The sequence below is a fragment of the Lepidochelys kempii genome, chromosome 2, assembly GCF_965140265.1.
Source record: "Lepidochelys kempii isolate rLepKem1 chromosome 2, rLepKem1.hap2, whole genome shotgun sequence".
NCBI lineage: Eukaryota > Metazoa > Chordata > Testudines > Cheloniidae > Lepidochelys > Lepidochelys kempii.
Window position 1 is genome coordinate 249,175,779 of NC_133257.1, and position 19,203 is coordinate 249,194,981.

General features: G+C 40.6%; 1 protein-coding gene across 4 annotated transcripts in view; it reads left to right on the top strand.

Moving 5' to 3' along the window:
- NCAPG2 (non-SMC condensin II complex subunit G2) overlaps positions 1–18,722 on the top strand; it is a 116,491-nt gene extending 97,769 nt beyond the window's left edge. For 2 of the 4 annotated variants that reach the window (XM_073334541.1, XM_073334543.1), the window contains 6 exons: positions 1,461–1,648; positions 3,369–3,512; positions 6,648–6,751; positions 11,342–11,439; positions 11,888–11,990; positions 18,274–18,722. In XM_073334541.1, coding sequence (XP_073190642.1) covers positions 1,461–1,648; positions 3,369–3,512; positions 6,648–6,751; positions 11,342–11,439; positions 11,888–11,990; positions 18,274–18,325 — 689 coding nt within the window. In that variant the 3' untranslated portion in view covers positions 18,326–18,722. Of the gene's footprint in view, positions 1–1,460; positions 1,649–3,368; positions 3,513–6,647; positions 6,752–11,341; positions 11,440–11,887; positions 11,991–18,273 lie in introns of those variants that run through there. The other 2 variants (XM_073334542.1, XM_073334544.1) reach the window with 2 other exon arrangements.
- Positions 18,723–19,203: the final 481 nt, after the last annotated feature.

Below are 19,203 nucleotides of genomic sequence, written 5' to 3' on the forward strand. Positions count from 1 at the left end.
AAGTAGGGAGTTGGAGGGATGGCAGGAACCCGGGCCCACCCTCTACTCCGGGTTCCAGCCCAGGGCCCTGTGGATTGCAGCTGTCTACAGTGGCTCCTGTAACAGCTGCATGACAGCTACAACTCCCTGGGCTACTTCCCCATGACCTCCTCCCAACACCTTCTTTATTCTCACCACAGGACCTTCCTCCTGATGTCTGATAATACTTGTACTTCTCAGTCTTCCAGTAGTACGCCATCTCACTCTCAGCTTCTTGCGCCTCTTGCTCCCAGCTCCTCACACGCACCACCAATTGAAGTGAGCTCTTTTTTAAACCCAGGTGCCCTGATTAGCCTGCCTTAATTGATTCTAGCAGCTTCTTGATTGGCTGCAGGTGTTCTAATCAGCCTGTTTGCCTTAATTGTTTCAGAAACTTCCTGATTGTTCTGGAACCTTCCCTGTTACCTTACCTTGCCCAGGGTAAAGGGACCTACTTAACCTGGGGCTAATATATTTGCCTTCTATCACTCTCCTGCAGCAATCTGGCCAGACCCTGTCACAATACACACACACACACACACACCCTCTACCCCGATATAACATGGTCCGCGGGAGCCAAAAAAATCTTACTGTGTTGTATTGAACTTGCTTTGGCCCCCCAGTTCCTTGTCCCCTGACCACCCTCTCCACAGACCCCCCGTCCCTAATCACCCCCAGGACCCCACCCCCTACCCAACCCCCCTGCTCCCTGTCCCCTGACTGCCCCGCCCCCTATTCACACCCCCGCCCCCTGACAGGCACTCACCGGCAGCGGCGGGAAGCGGAGCAACGTGGCCCCACCCCGCTCCACTCCGCCAGCTCCCAGCCGCGGCGCTCCGCTTCCCGCCGCTGATGAGTGCAGGGAGGTTGGGGAAAGGACACCCTCTGCACTCAACAGCGGCGGGAAGCAGAGTGCTGCAGCTGGGAGCTGGCGGAGTGGAGCGGGCTGCTCCGCTTCCGCCACTGCTGGTGAGTGCAGGGCAGGATTCCTTCCTCCAAGCCCCCTCCCCTGAGCGACATGGCTGGGGCTGGGGCAAGGGAAACGGAGCAGGCTGCTCCCAGCCCCCTGCTAATCACCCAGGCTGCTCTAAGCCTGCGGGGCCCCCAAAAGTGCCCCCCCTGGCAGCTTCTGCCTCCCAGACCCTGTTGTTAATTAGCTGAATATAAAATAATCTACACTAGTAAATTACAGCCATTAATACAGTGTAAATGAATTTAATTCTAAGCTTGTAGCTAAAGCAGCGTTTAAATTCAGCTGGAGCTGTCCAGAGTGGAGCTCTGGTAAATATTTTCAACCCCCCTGGAGTTTTTATAGTATGTTGAGTGGTAGGCGGCGAGGCTCTGGGAAATACTGTGAGAATTTAAGGCCTAAATTAAAGAATATCAATCTAGTTAAAAATCTGTATTTTTTTAAATGTCTAATATGGTATTTGTTTCTCTAGAAAGAAGCTGCTTTTGTATTCCTACATTACTTTGTGTTCTAAAAGAGATTATTGAAGCTTCTTTGACTCAAAACATTGATACAGATGAAGAAGTGGCAACATTTCTCCATGCTGTTCAGGCTCTGTTCCAGAAAATTTTAGAATGTGTGGCACGCAGGCTCAGAAAACAGCGGGAAGAAGGGCTTCAGGTATTTGTCATCCTATTAAACACACACACACACAAAACCATGTGATTGTAAAGTTAACTATAAACACTGACTTTGACTTTTACTCAGATGTGAGTTGGACACATTGGGTTTATTGGCACAAAAAATACTTCATTATCCTCAGTTTCATAATTGATTTGACATTATGCCATTTGTGTCTGGTGCTCTAAGCCTTGTCATCAATAGGATTTTCCCCGCTGCTGGTCCTGCTCAGTGGAAATACTAATGTGAAAAAGGGATCATGCATTTGTGATGTCAGTTTAGACTGCCAAACCGGATGAGGCATTTTTATGCTAGTTCCTCCTTCTGTAGGCTGTTTGTCTCTTCTTCACAGCTGAGATCTAAAGCTGGATAAATAATAAAAAGCATATCCCGCCCTACACTCTCAAGCTAAGCCTCTGTGCTTGAATCAAATTCCCCATGTCAGATAACTTGAGTGGATATATACACGGGTGTTGCCTCATCACAGAGAAAGAAATGAGCAAATGTTTTTCCACGATGTGGGTGCCAGCAATGTGTGTACTGGGTCAGACTGGCAGCACTCAAAACTTAGTGAGGAAAGAAAACTAAAAACAATAGGTTTGGTAAGAGATGAGAGAATGGGACTGAGTGCTGGATGAGAGGAAAGAGCCAATGAGATTGAGATGAGTGGCTGCCTCCTCCCTGCTGCAAAGAGCCATCAGCTGCTCTCTGTACCTTCTCTAGTTCTGATAGGCCTGGTTATGAACCTTCTCTCAATGTCAAAAGTAATCTTCCCCTTACCAGAGCAGAGAGATCTGTTGTCCCAGGTTCAGTCTTTTGTTCCATCCTTAACTCCCTTGGCCTCTGTATATGGCTTACAACTGTTCTCTCTTGCCAAAAGGAGTGGTGTCAAAATCCTCCAGAACCTACTTTACTTCGAGAAAAGGAACTTTATATGTTTATAGCAGGGTCTGGACAGTGTTTCTTTCCTGGTGCTGAGATAGGTGGATCAGTGCCAGGAAGTCTTGGATTCTTCCAAGTAATTCTAAATCTGCATTTGAGCTGGGAGGTGTGATTCCTAGCTCACATATACACACCTGCACTAGCTGTGCTCAAGCTAGCATGCTAAAAATAGCAGCATAGAATAGCGTGGGCAGGAATTTGGGCTTCCCACCCTGGTACATATCCAGGGAGTCTGGGTGGGTACATACTCAGGCATCTAGCCTAAGCTGCTGTCCATGCTACCCTAGCTACAATGTTATTTTTAGCACGCCAACTTGAGCAGAGCTAGTGTAGGTATGTCTATGTGAGCTGGGAATAGTATCTCCCAGCTCAAATGTAGACATAGACTTAGGGTCCAAGCCTTTGCCTTTAGTGCCCTTGGGGGATTTTCCCTGTGCTTTTCAACCCTTTGACTAGGGCCTAAAGGATAGATTCACAGAGACCTAACTGCTCTCGTAATGCTAGTTCTCTTCCTTACTCTGAGTTGCTAAATTGCATCAAGACAGCTAAACTACATTAAAAATTTTCCTAACATTAGTTTTCTAGGTAAGCAATTGCTGTAGAGGTGTTATGTGATAGCAAATGGGAGAGAGACGACAGTTCCTGAGACACTCTATCAAGATGTAGTCAACTCTATGAAAGTTTGAGACTCCCTGACTAAAAGCTTTTAATTGCACTAAATGCTCCCGAAGTGGAAATACTGTAACTGATCTATATTTTAATTAATTTATTTTTTTAGTTGATTCATTCTATTCAAATGGCTCTTGGAGAATTCATACACACAGTCCAGTGCTGGCATTCATCTTGTCCAACAGTTCACCATGGTGTACTCTCTACTCTCCTAGCTGCAGTAGTGGTTGAGATAAGTCACACACTGCGAAAGGTAAAGAGTTTAAATAATCTACTGTACTTTTTTAGTTTATTATACTAAATGTTCAACCTTTAAACCAAAGCAGTTCAAAAGAGGGCTAGCAGTGGTCAAGCTTCAATTGTACAGTAGTGCCCTTCCCTGGTTAATCTGAACCTCCATTGACTGTACATCAAAGGAAAATCAGAGATCCTGACCTGTTGAAGGAGGTGTTATGCAGTGATAAAACTGGCATTTTTGTAGGCTTAATAAAAAGCTTTGGTGATTATCCTGTTATGCCAAAAAAAAAAAAATGCTTTCAGAAGCTTGGCTGTCTCAGGTTGCAGTTCAACATGTCGAGATATCAGAGGAAAAGCATCTTCCCAGGGTAGAGCAGACTCGGCCAACTGCTCTCTCATTATCTCTGGACGAGGCAGTGGTTCCTGCAACACCCTCTCAGCCAGATAATTACAAAAGCTCCCAGGATTTGCTCTGCTGCATAGTGGATTCACTTAAGACTCCTGTGGAGGTGGTACAGAACAGCTCTTATGCACCCTGTCATAAATATAAAGGGAAGGGTAAACCCCTTTAAAATCCCTCCTGGCCAGAGGAAAAATCCTTTCACCTGTAAAGGGTTAAGAAGCTAAAGGTAACCTCGCTGGCACCTGACCAAAATGACCAATGAGGAGACCAGATACTTTCAAAAGCTGGGAGGAGGGAGAGAAACAAAGGGTCTGTGTCTGTCTATATGCTGCTTTTGCCGGGGATAGACCAGGAATGGAGTCTTAGAACTTTAGTAAGTAATCTAGCTAGGTATGTGTTAGATTATGATTTCTTTAAATGGCTGAGAAAAGAATTGTGCTGAATAGAATGACTATTTCTGTCTGTGTGTCTTTTTTGTACCTTAAGGTTTTGCCTAGAGGGATTCTCTATGTTTTGAATCTAATTACCCTGTAAGGTACCTACCATCCTGATTTTACAGGGGTGATTCCTTTACTTCTATTTACTTCTATTTCTATGAAAAGTCTTCTTGTAAGAAAACTGAATGCTTTTTCATTGTTCTCAGATCCAAGGGTTTGGGTCTGTGGTCACCTATGCAAATTGGTGAGGATTTTTACCAAACCTTTCCCAGGAAGTGGGGTGCAAGGGTTGGGAGGATTTTGGGGGGAAAGACGTGTCCAAACTACGTTTCCCAGTAAACCCAGTTAGAGTTTGGTGGTGGCAGTGGACAAAGGACAAAGGATAAAATTAATTTGTACCTTGGGGAAGTTTTAACCTAAGCTGGTAAAAGTAAGCTTAGGAGGTTTTCATGCAGGTCCCCACATCTGTACCCTAGAGTTCAGAGTGGGGGAGGAACCTTGACACTCCCAAATGTACTTCATACTCCCAAGTCTGGCATTACCAGTGAATGAAGCTTTATTGGCTCCAGCAAAGAATATCTGGCAGACACCATCCGCTGCACCAACCTCCAAAATGGTTCCAGGTGCTGTTCCCTGGCATCTCTATACCCATAGTGTACTTGGCTGTTTGCTTACCACATCAACTAGAAGACTCCATTGATCAAATTCTTAACTTTGGTGCACTGGGCCTAAAAATCAACAGAGAGATGCCGTCCTCGGGTGCCAATATAGAGAATAGACTTCATAGGAGCAGAATTAAACTCCATGACAGCAGGGCCTATCTGCCTAAGGACATGTTTGACATCATGGTAGTCCTCATAACTGGTTGCAGACTCATGCATACACTACTGTGAGAGCTTGCCTATGTCTGGTCGGTCACAAGGCTTTCTACACACATCATGCACCATTTCAGACTTCACTTTTGTTGCATGTTGTGGTGGCTGAACTTGTATGCCTTCCAAACAGACACCACATAGGGTATGTCTATACTACCGGCTGGATCAGCAGGCAGCGATCAATACAGCAGGGGTCAATTTATCACGTCTAGTCTAGACGTGATAAATCGACCCCTAAGTGCTCTCCTGTCGACTCCTGTACTCCACCGCCGCAAGAGGTGAAGGTGGAGTCGATGGGGGAGCAGCAGCAGTCGACTCACCACAGTGAAGACACCACGGTGAGTAGGTCTAAGTACGTCGACTTCAGCTACGTTATTGACGTAGCTGAAGTTGCGTAACTTAGATCTATCCTCCCCCCCAGTGTAGACCAGGCCATAGATATGACAGTCCAGGTCCCCTCTGAAGTCCTCTCACCACTGTAGTGGTGGAAAGATCCTAATCAGGTGTGAAAGGGGGTACTGGTCTTCCTACCTCTTCCCACCAAGGCCTTTATTTACAGATCCCCTGAGCAGCAGGCAGCAGCATAGGAAGCGAGATCTGGGTGGCAGCACCATGGCGGAAGCATCTTCAATGCATGTACAGGCTGCTGACTGTCCACTTGCTGGCTCTGGCCACTTCCTCTGTGCTGCTGCTGCCTGCCTACTTTTGTTTCCCGCAGTCATCAGCATGGGAAGCAGGATCTGGGCTGTAAGCAGACAGTCAGCAACCTGATGGCAGTCATAGGTCTGGCCATGAAGAGAGGCAGGGCAACTAGGGCTGCAAGACGGGGAGGACTGGGAGAGCAAAAGCAAGAGGACTGGGGGGAGCTGAGCAGGCTTGGACGAAGAAGGGGAGAACAGATGACTGAAGGGCTGAGAAGGGGAAGAGAGAGAGGGTGGCACCAGGCTGAGAGAGGGAAGGGTGGATTAAGGGTGTCATAGTGGGTCCCCAAAAGAGACAAAATGTGATTGGTGGGTCGCCTTAGTAAAAAGTTTGAGAACTGATCTAATACATATAGTTAGAATGGAAATTTTTATGTAATATCTTCCATGTGGGTGAGCTGCCACCTTTATAAATACTAATTAACAATCTAGCTTAAATGGCATTTTTGCTAAAGATCAACTATGTATGATATTAGTTATTTCCTTTAATATAAATGCCAAATATCTGGTTAAAAGTTTTAATTTTTCCAATCCAACTTTGCTTTGTTTATTTTGACATTATTGAGTTAAACTGTCAAGTACTTTTCTGAAATTAACTAGAAAAAATACATTTAAATGTTTCTCCCAATAACTTAAACATGCATTCAGTTAATGTAGCTACTCAAATTCTGTTTTTCTTAATTATTTTCTATGTGCTTCTGTATTTATTTTGAATTTGAGCTGTCTTCTTTTTAGGCTTCAAATGCAGAAGAACTTGCACCACCAGAGTCCATTGCAGACCTTCCTCCACTTTCAGGCAGTTTAATGGCAATGATAATTAAGTCAATAAATGTGGTCAGGTAATCTCTGTCTGTTAGTTTCCATAAGGTTTGTTTATGTGAAACCAGTAAGTAACCAAATAAGCTTTTAATTCTTAAATTCAAGATTGTGGAATTAGCCAGTGAATATCTAGATCACCTACTACATTTCCATGTAATGTCCCATAAGCCTTTACTTTTTTGGTACGTTGATTGTGTTAGTTTTTTGCTTTTTCTATTGTCCTTGTGTTAGACTCACACGACTATTCATTCTGATAATTCCTTTCCTCATAATGACATACTTATTTCAAAGGGTATTCATAAATCCTACTTCTTCTTATATGGAAGGGTTTAGAGGAAACCAAAGTCTTTACCAGAAATAACACCAATCATATAACCTGGAACTAACAACATGCATGCTTAAACTCAACTGTAAAATACACACTGATGGCACTATACAAATGACATAAAGAAATTATTTAGTTGTTAATATATTAAGTATGCCCTGAAAGAGAGTTTGGTGTGCATTCTGCAGCTTTCCCAAGTGACTTTTCTGTAGGACTTAAATTGGATGCTTATTATGTATTCTATCACGATTTTAGTGGAGGTTAGTTGAGTCCGCTGCAGTTACAACTGAATTTCAATTTTCATTTTAATTGTCTTTTTAAAAATTGTTCATAACTTATTTTTATTCAAGTGATTATCCACATGTATTCCAATTCTGCTGTGCATGCACCCCAGATCAGAATCTTTTTGAATAGCAGTGTCAGGGACCATGCCGTGCTCTGTACACCTTCCAGTGCTCCATAGCGCAAGAGTCCAAAGGGCAGGGCAACCACAATCACCCTTCTGTCTTGCAACCACAGGTGGTAAAAGGAAACTGAAAACCACATCTCTGCCCGCTGCGCGATTTTGTTGTCTCTAGTTAGTTTTTTCCAATTATAGTTAGTTTAGTTAGATTTATATAGTTTTAGTCTGTTGGCAAAAAAGGGAAAAGTCGTCAAGTCTGAGGGTGACTTGGCACAAGATGGCACCCTGCACATGGTGGAGTCAAAGCTTCTGGGATTCAAAGCTTAACTCTCCTGTGAGACAGCTATTCCCATCAGTGACACTCTAAGTGCGTCTTCTGCCTCATGAAGCTTATACACCACACAAGTGTTCTGTGTGCTCCTTCTTTTAGAAAAGGACCCAAAACCAAGGGAATCTCACCTCAATCTTTTCCTGATAGAGAGATCCATGAGGGCATCATCCATTCCTGAGAAGGAGAAGGCAGCCAAACCAGACCAGACAGTATGAGACCGCTCCGGTTAACCTGGAGTCTATCTCGAGCTCCAGGACTCAGTGTTGAGAAAGGTCCCAGTCCTTGACTATGAAGTCAGCCAGAGCTTCCCTACATTTCTCAGATCAATCTTCTGAGGAGAGAGGAAGGTAGGAGCATAATGTCCATGGTATCTGCAGACTCAGGTCTCTCTCTCCAGCACATAATAGATCTAAGTTTAGAGGCAGTTTAAGTCCCACACTGGATCCCAGTGATGCCTCTGTACCGAAGAGTCGCCTCTGAAGAAGCCATCCTTCTTTTGACCAGTATTGATGGCAGCTAAGCACCCATCCTGAAGCACTCAGAACCAAAACTTCTTCAGAGCTTCTTGAGCCAACACCAAAGAACCTGGTACAAGCTACTGAGCTTCCAGCCCTAGTACCAAATCTTCTGGCACAGATTCTGCAGTACCATTCATAACTCCAGATACAGATGGAGCAGCCTCAGAACCAATGTTTATGTTTCAAGGAAGCTTGATGGCATCTGAGCTGCCAGAGTCTCTGTTGTTGGCCCTTACTAGGAAACTATTGTCCTGGAACCAAGTACACTATCCTCTGTGTCAGTAGAGGATGCTCCAGGACCTGCTCCTATGGAGGAGTTATATTTCTTTTCCTCCTCCTACATCTGAAGTGACTGGGAAGGTGTCAACTATGTATTTGCCTCACTCACTGCCTTATGAACTGAGCTATTTAGACAGGGAGTCCAGAGGACACTTCTACAAGAGAAAGCATTTGACTTCTTGGTAGGAACTTCCCTCATAGTATTCTCCATGGCCTGCAAAACCATTCCCCTAACCCATGCACATATGGCTATTCTGGGCCCCATAGGGAGTGCATCCCAATAGAAGGGCTCTATCCATTGATCCTATTTCTAGACCCAGGTCTCCTTCTTCCATAGACCCCCAGGAAGGCCAGCTGATCCAGAATACAATCATACCTTCAGGACCAGGAAATTGAACAGGAAAACATGCAGGAGAGGGACGTCCAGCCTTATTTCTCAAATGCTTTTTGTGCTCTTCTCCTGATGAGGCTGTCCACCTAGCTGTTCTGACCCAGCCAAAAAACTAGGAACTTCTCCAGTGGACGCCACATACCTTGGACATTCTAGTGGAGAACAGTGCATGAGAAGTCATACAAATGTCTTGACAGTCTGTGTTGATTGGTCCCTGGCAGATTGGCATTGCCAAAGGCTTGTAGGAGCCAACCAGATACCTATGGTAAAGCTCAGCTTCAGCAGTACACACCTCAAAGCTCAGCTTTAGTGGTGCCCACCTCCATAGTCAAGAAGTGGGATCTTTCTCAACACTGAGTCCTGGAGCTTCAGTGGTGCCCACCTCAAAGTGACTCTTAGGTATAGATATAGATGCTACCAGTCATCTCTAAGGATGCTAAATACTTTTATAACCATCCAGTGCCTGGATCCTTGGTCATAACTGCTGTCCAAGGGATGTTTAAGCAGCAGGGATTACCCAGGTGAACAACCCAGGACAAAGTTCCAAAAAAGCTTGACTTCTGACTGGAAGACATACTCCTCAGACAGTTTTCAGATGCGTGACTATTAAATTACCAACTACTCCTGACTGAGTATGACTTCTTGAATTGGGCAGTTCACTGAAAGTTTCCTGCAGGAGCACAGAGAGGAGCTTAAGTCCCTGGAGTTAGAGTGGCATCTGGTTGCATGGACCTCTCATTAAGCCACCATTGAAGCCTCTGACTCTGCAATCATGCAGGTTGCTTGGTTGCAGTCCTCAGGGTTACCAAAGGAGGTCTAAATGACCACCTTCAATGGCTCTGACCTCTTAATTAAGCATAATAATGAAACCCTGCACATGTTAAAGGACTCAAGCTATCTTATGCTCTGGAAGCCTATATTCCCTCTTCTATGAGGGAACAATACAGGACTCAGAATTATCAGAGACATAGGCAATCCCCCTAACCCTATTATGGCCATCAAAGATCCTCCAGGGAAGAGGCAGAGGTTCCAGAGGAGGAGAACCATACATCCTGCATCAGGAGGTTTGACGGTATGGTCAAGAGTCTGAGGTCTGTCCCATCCTGTTTTGGGAAGTGTCTTGTTTTCAGAAAGCCTGGAACCAGATTTCCAGGATCAACTGGTCCAAGGTTATAGGGATACACCATCTAGTTCCATTCCTTCCCTACCCTATTTCCCTGTCCCTTTCCAGGAATCCATCTCACAAGGTATTACTAAGAAAGGAAATGAACTTCCTTCTGCAACTCAGAGCAGTGGAGCTACCTGTGCAGTTCCATAACAGGGAGTCTTCACTTGTTCCCTAATCTTTTACTTAGATCATAAACTCTTTAGGGGCTGGAACTGTCCCTTTGTTCTGTTTGTATAGCATAGGGATTGGCAACCTTTGTCACGTGGCCCGTCGGGGAAACCCACTGGCGGGCTGGGACGGTCTGTTTACCTGCAGCGTCCGCAGGTTCAGCTGATCGCAGCTCCCGCTGGCCGCGGTTCACCATTCCAGGCCAGTGGGAGCTGCTATCAGTCGAACCTGCGGACGCTTCAAGTAAACAAACCGTCCCAGCCTGCCAGCGGGTTTCCCTAACGGGCCACGTGACAAAGTTTGCCGATCCCTGGTGTAGCACCTAGCACAATGGAGTCCATGACTAGTGCTCCAGGGTGCTATGATATTACAAATACAATCCAAAACTTATTTAGGCATTATTAGAAATTGCTATATGATAGTGTGTCTGGATCCATCTGATCCAGGATACACTGATCAAGTTCCATTCCCCAGAGCTCAAGCAACCTCTGCTGTTTCTCTGAGTCATTCCAATATCTGAGATTTGTAGAGTACCGCCTGGAGTTTGGTTCACACCATCATCAACTTGTTTGACTTCCACAGCAAATGGCAGACAATTAAATGAATTACAATTCCAGTTTATTTTAGAGCCAGTATTTTTACTTTTTAAGGACTTTTCTTTTTTCTGTCTGAATTTCTTTTTTCTGAATACACCGAAAAATCTTTATTTTTTGGTTACTGCTCCTTCTCTTCTCATATGAATTATTTCACCTAAATTCCCTCATCCCATTCCTAAGCAGCCACCACTGTACAGAATACATTGCTTCTTCAGACTATCAGCAGTGAAACTCCAGAGATCAGCCAGTAAGAAGTACATTTGTGATTCCCACACTTAAACTATGTGTTTTGGAGTCTCATGATTGATCCTAGATCATGGTTTCCCATGTGATGGTTTGGAGAACTACCATTGTTGTGGGGGGCCAACTAAGAGTCCTGTTTATGTTTGTAAAGGAACATGTTTCCCCATGTGCCTTTGATTTTCTTCTAGGTCATTTTTAAATGAATTAATGGAATGCATTGTCTGTGAAGAAATTGAAGGAATTATTAGTCTTACAGCTGCTGCGTACATAGTTGTTATAATCAAAGGTCAGTCAAACTAATTTTGTCTCCAATCTTTGTCTCCATATCTACTTTTGTCAATAGTAGATTTTTATTCCAACTTAATTTTAAAATGTTACATTATTTTTCCAGTTAGCTGTGGAAATTCAGAAGTAGTGATTTTAATAGGAATACAGAATTAAAAAGAAAAATGCAAAGTTGTAAGGGATGCTATTAGACATTGGATCTAAAACTTTGTGGGGGTCTTTTTTTTTAAAAAAAAAATCTTTATCTGCTAGGCTAACATAGTACTCTTCCATATCCTGTTTTATAGGAATATAATAGCATTCACATAGCACAGATTTATACACTTAACCTGGATAATGAAAATCTAAGTAAACATGTCACCAGTTTTTAACAAACTGTTAATTTGTTATATAGCTGCTACACAGGAATATACAGACTTGTTTATTTTTTAACATATTATTTAAAATAGGTAAGCACAAAACTTCACTTGTTAAGGATATTGCGCATGCCCTTCAAAAGAAGCTGATGACATGCAGGGAAGTTGCCACGGCAGAATCTAGCAGCATTGAAAGGTAAATCTGATTTACAGAAAAAAACCCACTGATTGACTGAAAAAGGGATGCAAGATTCTGTACTTGTTGGTGAAGAAGTTTACAGAAATCCATATGATACAGGGATTAAAATAGTGCCAAAATGTTGAAGGCTATTGAGCCCATTAAGGAACTAAATTTCCTAGTTCAACTCCCCCTTTCAGATGGTAATTCTCTTTACATGTTTTGTTCTATATACTATAGAATCCACAATACTCCAACCTAGTTCCTTTTAAAGTCCAATCTCACTAAGAACTGCACAGAGAAAAGAAAGCATTCTTTGTAACTTTGCTGTTTCATAGCACTAGAGCTGAGGGGTTTTCTCTTCATTTTGTGTCTTAGCTAATATGGATCTCTCTAGCTAAAACTGTATCCAGGGTCATAAAAAATTATTTTAGTGCCTTACCACAGTCATTAGATTCTGCTTTTGGTGCAATTTCAGCTTTATAGGAGGTTGGCTTTAGACCGAATTAACCTCTTCTGTTTCACAGGTTAAAAGTAAAAAATGCTAATTTTACAACCACTTACATTTAAACTTTGCATATGGTCTGAAACAAAAGTTCATAGTTTCATTAACACTAAAAATACTCTTATTTGCTGCATTCAGATAGAAATAAAATGTAATATATTCAAAACCTCCGCCTCACCTAATTATAATCTCTTCAGAGTTCTCGGGATAACAAATATAAGTTATAGCCACTGATGACATGCATAAATTTGTAGTATGGTTCCAACAATTTTTGTTAGGAATTGGTAGACAAATTGGACAGTCAGTTTCCTGTGGTTGCAGCAGGGAGGCATTGATACATATCTGTTTCGTGTGTTCTGGTTTGTTTGTTTTTTAAAGCACATTGGTTTAGTGGTGGGAAAAGATGGTAAAAAAGAATCTAAGACAGCCTATGGAAGAAAATTTGTGAGATGGAAATTAGGAATGCTAAAATGGAATTTGAAGAGCAAACAGCAACAACTAGTTTTTAAAAAAAGATATTTTTAAGATATTCATAGAAGAAGAATTAGTAAGTCCACTGGACTATCAGGGAATAAAGAGAACAATCAAAGAAGATAAAGAACGTTTCAGGGAAGCTAAATTATTCCTTTGTATCAGTCTTCATCCTTGAGAATGTGGAGGATGGGGAAGACATCTTCTATTTTCCAGTAATAAAGTTGAGGTACTGTCAGAAAATAAGGTGTCAAAGGAGAAGGTGCTGGAATAATCTGATATATTAAAAAGCCAACAAGTCACTAAGACCTGATCATATACACCCTAAAATTCTGAAAGAACTTAAAAATGAAGTAACTGAGCTATTAACAAAGAATGCAATCATTCATTTAAATCTGCTTCTATCCCAAAGAATTGAACAGTAGCAAATGTATCTTTCTTTTAAAAATGTGCCCTGCGATTCTGGAAATTACAGACCAGCAAGCCTTACTTTTTGTATTGGTTGAAATGATGGTAGTAATAGAATTATAAAATACCTAAATGATCATTGTTATGATAGTGACAAACCAGTATGGCTTCTGCAAAGGAAAATGGTGCCTCACTAATCTTACAGTATGTCAACAAAATAAGGAGAACTAGTTGGTATAATTTACTTGGACTTTCAAAAAATGTATGATAGCTCAGATTCCGTAGTTAATTCTTGTGGTTCTTGGGCAATAGGTAAAGTACTATAATGGAAACAAAAAAAGAGTAGGAAGAATAGGCATGAGTAGCAGACAGCACCTATTTAGTGTACTTAATCCTTCTCTACACATAAGCACACTATGGATTATTTGAAAGCTTTTTACATCTACTTTAATATGAGGTCTGGTCTGCAGCTGTTACCACAGGGCTCTGCAGAAAACAATTTCTGGACTGATAACTGCTGTGATTGTCCCTCCCTTGCCAGATTTAAATGTGGTCGTCTTGGCCATGTCAACAAATGTTTTGATGCCAGATTTCTAGACTGGACTGAAGAAGCTATGTGTTCCATCATAATCAAGTGCACCTCTCAAAAATCTCCCCATTTGTTCTTTACCAACATCTGCTATTTTCAGTGGAGACTCTTGTACATCTGGTGTTACGTGCAGTCCAGTAGATATGTTGATAAGCACCTCTGAATGTGATTCAGGGTCAAATGGGTTTGTCATATTTTTGATGACATGGTTGATGAGAGCTATAACATGCACTTCATCCCTCTTCAGTGCAGAGGCAAGGACTTGTTTGTGAACTTTGTATTCATTACTTCTCTCTCTCATTTTGCATATTCATAATATTAAGCTGTGTCATCTCTAACAGTAATACTGACCTGTGCATAAGTGTCACTGAACTAACAAGCAGGTTTCTAAAATATTTCAAACACTAGTATTGCATGCATAGGCAATTACAAATTAAAACATTCTATCAGGCATACTAGATACTACACTGTATGTACGAAAGGTTACAGGTAGAGAAGCATTACATTAGGAATTCACATACATGTATATCTACCCACTACGCAGTACAAACTATGGGCAGACTGATCTGGTCAGCAAATTTTAATTGAAAATGCATAAAACCATGGTCATTGGTGAGGTACTTTGACAAATAAAAATATGCAGTGTGAAACATTGCATGTTAGTATATTGCAAAATCTTATTTGCTATTTTTGTCACATGCTAAACAGCTTCATTTCTGAAAAAGAAATATTTGCCTATGCAAAACCAATACAAATCTTTTAATACATTGTCATTTGGAAGCTTTGACCAATAAACACCACATTAAGATATTTAAACTGACTACAGTTCTTGCTGTTTAAGTTACAGTCATGTTGCAGTGATTCTGGAACCGTGCAAAAAATGACACTTTCTCATTTTGGATACCATTGTTTCATATCACCTACAGGCTTATGACACCACTTGACGGCACCACTTGACAGCACCACATCATACCTCATTTAAACATACATAAAATAAGCTTTCAAATGATAGTTGGGTGTTGTGTATAGGGTGGCTACATTAAATTCCAAAAATATGGCCCTTTTTGAAGAATTGCCATACATCTATAAATGGTCAATTTTCATCATGCTTGAAAAGTGGTTAACACTGGGGTCCCATAAAGTTCTATATTAGTACCAATGTTAAATTTAGTAAAGATCTGGAAAAGGGGAATGAGCAGTGAGGTGGCAAAACTTTCAAATTACACAATTCATTTAGTCAAAACTGCAGAAAACACTAAGGAATTACAGTGAAACTAACAAAGTTAGATAAATAGGCAACATGATTATAGATGATGATCAGTATGGATACATGTAAAGTAATGCACATTCAAAGGACTAATATGAACAACTCACGCATTGCTGCATTGTAAATTAACTATAACATGCAGAAAAGTGGTCTGGGTGTTCTTGGACAACTCTGTGAACACTACCTCTGCTCTATAAACAGCTGCAGTCAAAAAGTGAACAGAACATTAGGATGCCTTACAGAATGGAAAGTGCTATACGAATTAAATAATGACAAATAAATGGCACATCTTCACCTGGAATACTGTTTTCAATTCTGGTGATGTTTTTTTTTGTTTTGTTATAAATTAGAAACATGGAAAAACTTTTATATGAAGAGAAGTAAAAGATTAGGACTGTTTAGAGAGACAGATGGGGTGACATGATCTGATACACCAAATTGTATGTGGTAGGGAGACTGTCCTGTTTATGCTTTTTTTGTAATGTACAAACAAGGGAAAATTTAATGAATTTCAGAGGCAGAGAATTTAAATGTCATAAAAAGAAATACTTTTTCACAAAACACAATTATACTGTGACAAGTTCCACATGCTATCACTGAGCGCTTAGCAGAGTTTAAGAAAAGATTACAGATTGTTAAAGATAGTAAGAACATCCACAGCTTCATTATATAGGATTATTTTTTGTAAAAGAACTTGGAAGAATATACAAACTCGTGTTTCAGGGCATAATCCACTATCTGTAAAAGGTTTAGGAAGAAATTTCCCAGTGGGCTGGTTATATTCCATTATTGCCCACTTCTATTGATGGGTTCTTGCACCATCCTTAAAAGCTTTTGGTACAGGATGCTGGATGATAATGGACCACAAGTCTGCTACCATATGGCAATTCACATGTTCTGTTAGGTGCCTCACTGTGTGCTGTAATGACTCAAATGCAATTATATTTTGATTGCAGCGTGCCTTATTTTGGTAAACAGCAATTTTCTTTTAATTATTACATCTTTCTCATTCTGTTTGGCCAGAGGAAAACTTGTAGTCAAAATTGTTTGCATATTAGTCCACAGCTCATTACGTGGTCTGATAATGTACTAATTTCTATATGCTAACATCAACTGTAATAAATTTACTCTTCTCAAAGCTTAATTTGTTACTTTTTACATCTGTTTACATTATTTTAAAATGTCAGCCCTTTGGGAATTAGTTTATCCCTGGTGGATGTAGTCTGGGAACTGATTAAATTTCCAAGGGACTTTGCATGCTGCCCCAACCTTTTAAATTTGGGCATCGGGCACCAGGAAACATCTGTATGTGGTAGCACAGTAAGAAATATGTAGAGGTCTTCTATACTGGAGTACCTCAGGTGCTGCCCTTAAATCAGAAATTAGTTCACTACACCAGAAGTACACATTTTTCTAATTACTAGAATCTAGTCTTCTCTGCTCAACTGAACTAGCAGTTTCAGTTGACAGTTAAAAGCGAATATTATGGATTTTCCCAATGAACAAATAAGCTATGAAATATTATGATATAATTTATAATATATATAATCATCTTTGCTTAGTATGTTTAGCATTTCAGTCTATGGGCACCAAAATTAAATCTATTTAACTTTTATGCTGAAACATTTAATGTTTTCCTCACGTTATCATATAGATGTCTTTCCAAACCCTTCATTGCTCTGTCAGTGAAGTGCTAATTAAAGAGAACTTGCAAATAGTTTCTCACTATTTGTATAGGATTCCCTGCAGCATACTCAAAATAATAAAGGTAAAGAGCATTTAGTACAACTGACTTTAAATTTACCTTGTTTTTTCCTCTTTTGGGTGCCTCACAGTCATTCTGAGTTCTATTATGGTTGGACAACCATTAGCTTAGGGCATGATGAGTCTCTCAGTGAAGGGACATCTCAGTTTAATGATCTAAAGCCAAACAAAATATTAAATAAAATTACTGAATTATTCCTTGTATGTTTGCTCTTTGGGCACCTGGAACAATACTTAAGTTAGTGACTAGCACTGCTAATATAGGGCATCCTTAGAATCTTACAAATAACTAACGTTGCAAATATTGAACAAATGATGCATGGAAAATAAAGCTGACAGTTTGTCACAATATGAATTCAAGCATCGAAAAATCAAATCTACAAAGATTAATGTTGCATTAGTGTTTGGCGATAGGGCAGATGCCCTGACTGTGGTTTCTGAGGACAGTTTAAGGCCAGGTGAGTGTGTGAAGTTCTGTGGGAGAGTGCAACTGCAGAGGCAATGTTGGATGAGGAATGCAAGGAAATAGAGAGTGATCAATTAAAAGCTTGGGGATAGCAGTTATCTTTTTTGAGATTGCATAAGAATTCCAGTGTGTGCAGAGGTGGGAATGTTGCTAAGGATACTACGCATGGGGCTGAAGTGACAGATGGGTGGCTATTAGTACTAAGGATAAAGATGCAGGAAGATCAGCACTAGGGAAAACAAATACCGGAGGAAGAGGAGAATGCAGAAATTATACGGATTGGCGGGGAATGGGGAAAATGAGTGAGCATAAGAGGAGGAGGTAGGGGAGTGGAGAGCAGAGATGAGAAGGGGAAATGAGGAAAGGGCAAGACTGGACTTCAGAGGATTAATGCTGTGTATGTGATAGTAAGATGGCAGAGGTAGAAAAGGGCAGTAAATCAAATATTCAGAGAAGTAAATGAACAGTGTTTTAAGTATGAAGAAGGTTAAATATTAAACAGTAACAATACAGCATGATCATATTTAAAGCTTGTCAAAACAGAAAAGATTCAGGCTTTTATTCAAACTTTTTTTGTCAATTTTGAAATTAAAGATTTGACTCTCCGTAGCTATACTGTAGTCTATAATCATTCAAAGAGGTGAATGGAAATGCTGAGCAAGATTGTTCCTCTTAAATGTAATCAAACACAACAACTTCTTTAATTCCTTAAACTAATGGTGTGTAACTTCTCAAAGAAATAAGGGAGTAGCTATTTATTGAAAAGCAAATAGGCAAACGTGTTTCTTTTGCACGTTTTATTCAGCTGCTCACTGATTTCTCTGGTTTCAGAACCGTATATGAATCATCGATGAAAATTTTGGATGACATCTTGAATCCTTGACTGTACCGCTGCCTTCAAGTCATGAAAAGTAGAAAGAAGGAAGATGTATTGTTTTTTATAAAGCAAAGGAATATGGTACCTTGAAAAACATATTTAATATAATAGTGAATTGTACCTTATTGGAATGCTTGTATTATGCTAGCTTATGCTTTGTACATACATACATAATTGAAAGTCTTAGCAAGCAAATGAATAACTTTTAAAAACAAATCAGTTTTATATTCCTTTCATATTTAAAACAATTGTGCAGAAACTTTTAAAGTATGCAGAAATGTTTTGTACATACATAGATAACGTATTATTAAAGATTTTGGAATGGCTATGAGGAAGGTCTTGTAGGTATATTCCAAGTATTTCATGTGAAATAAAATCAATACCTTTTATATATTTTTTTTAATAAAGAGAATTAATAAAATGACTGAACTATCCCTTTGAATAGCATTTTCTTGAACCCTTTGACATTGAATGACATGGGTTTACCTAAAAGGTAAGGCATGAGCACTTAGGGAAAATAGCAACTGCTTCTGAATAGCAAAAAGCATTCTACATGGCATACTTACCAGTCCAAATGGAAATGTTTTTTCTATCTGGTCTCAGCAGAGAAGTGTCTCTCCAATGCAGGCTTCCATCTATGTTTTGGATTATATGTAGCACCTAAAAAATCAATGCCTGACAGTTCAGTTAAAGTACTTTAGCAGTCATTTCAGCGTTCCACCCTCCAATAGGTAATCGTTGCAGTTTCAGGGGTGAAGGGGAAACCAACTTCCACTCAAAAGATTTCTTCCTGGATTTCTTGTGCTACCAGTTAGCTAATGTCATGCCATCTCCTAGAGTATTGGCTCATTTGACTAGAGCACGAACAGCTTCCGCAAACTTCC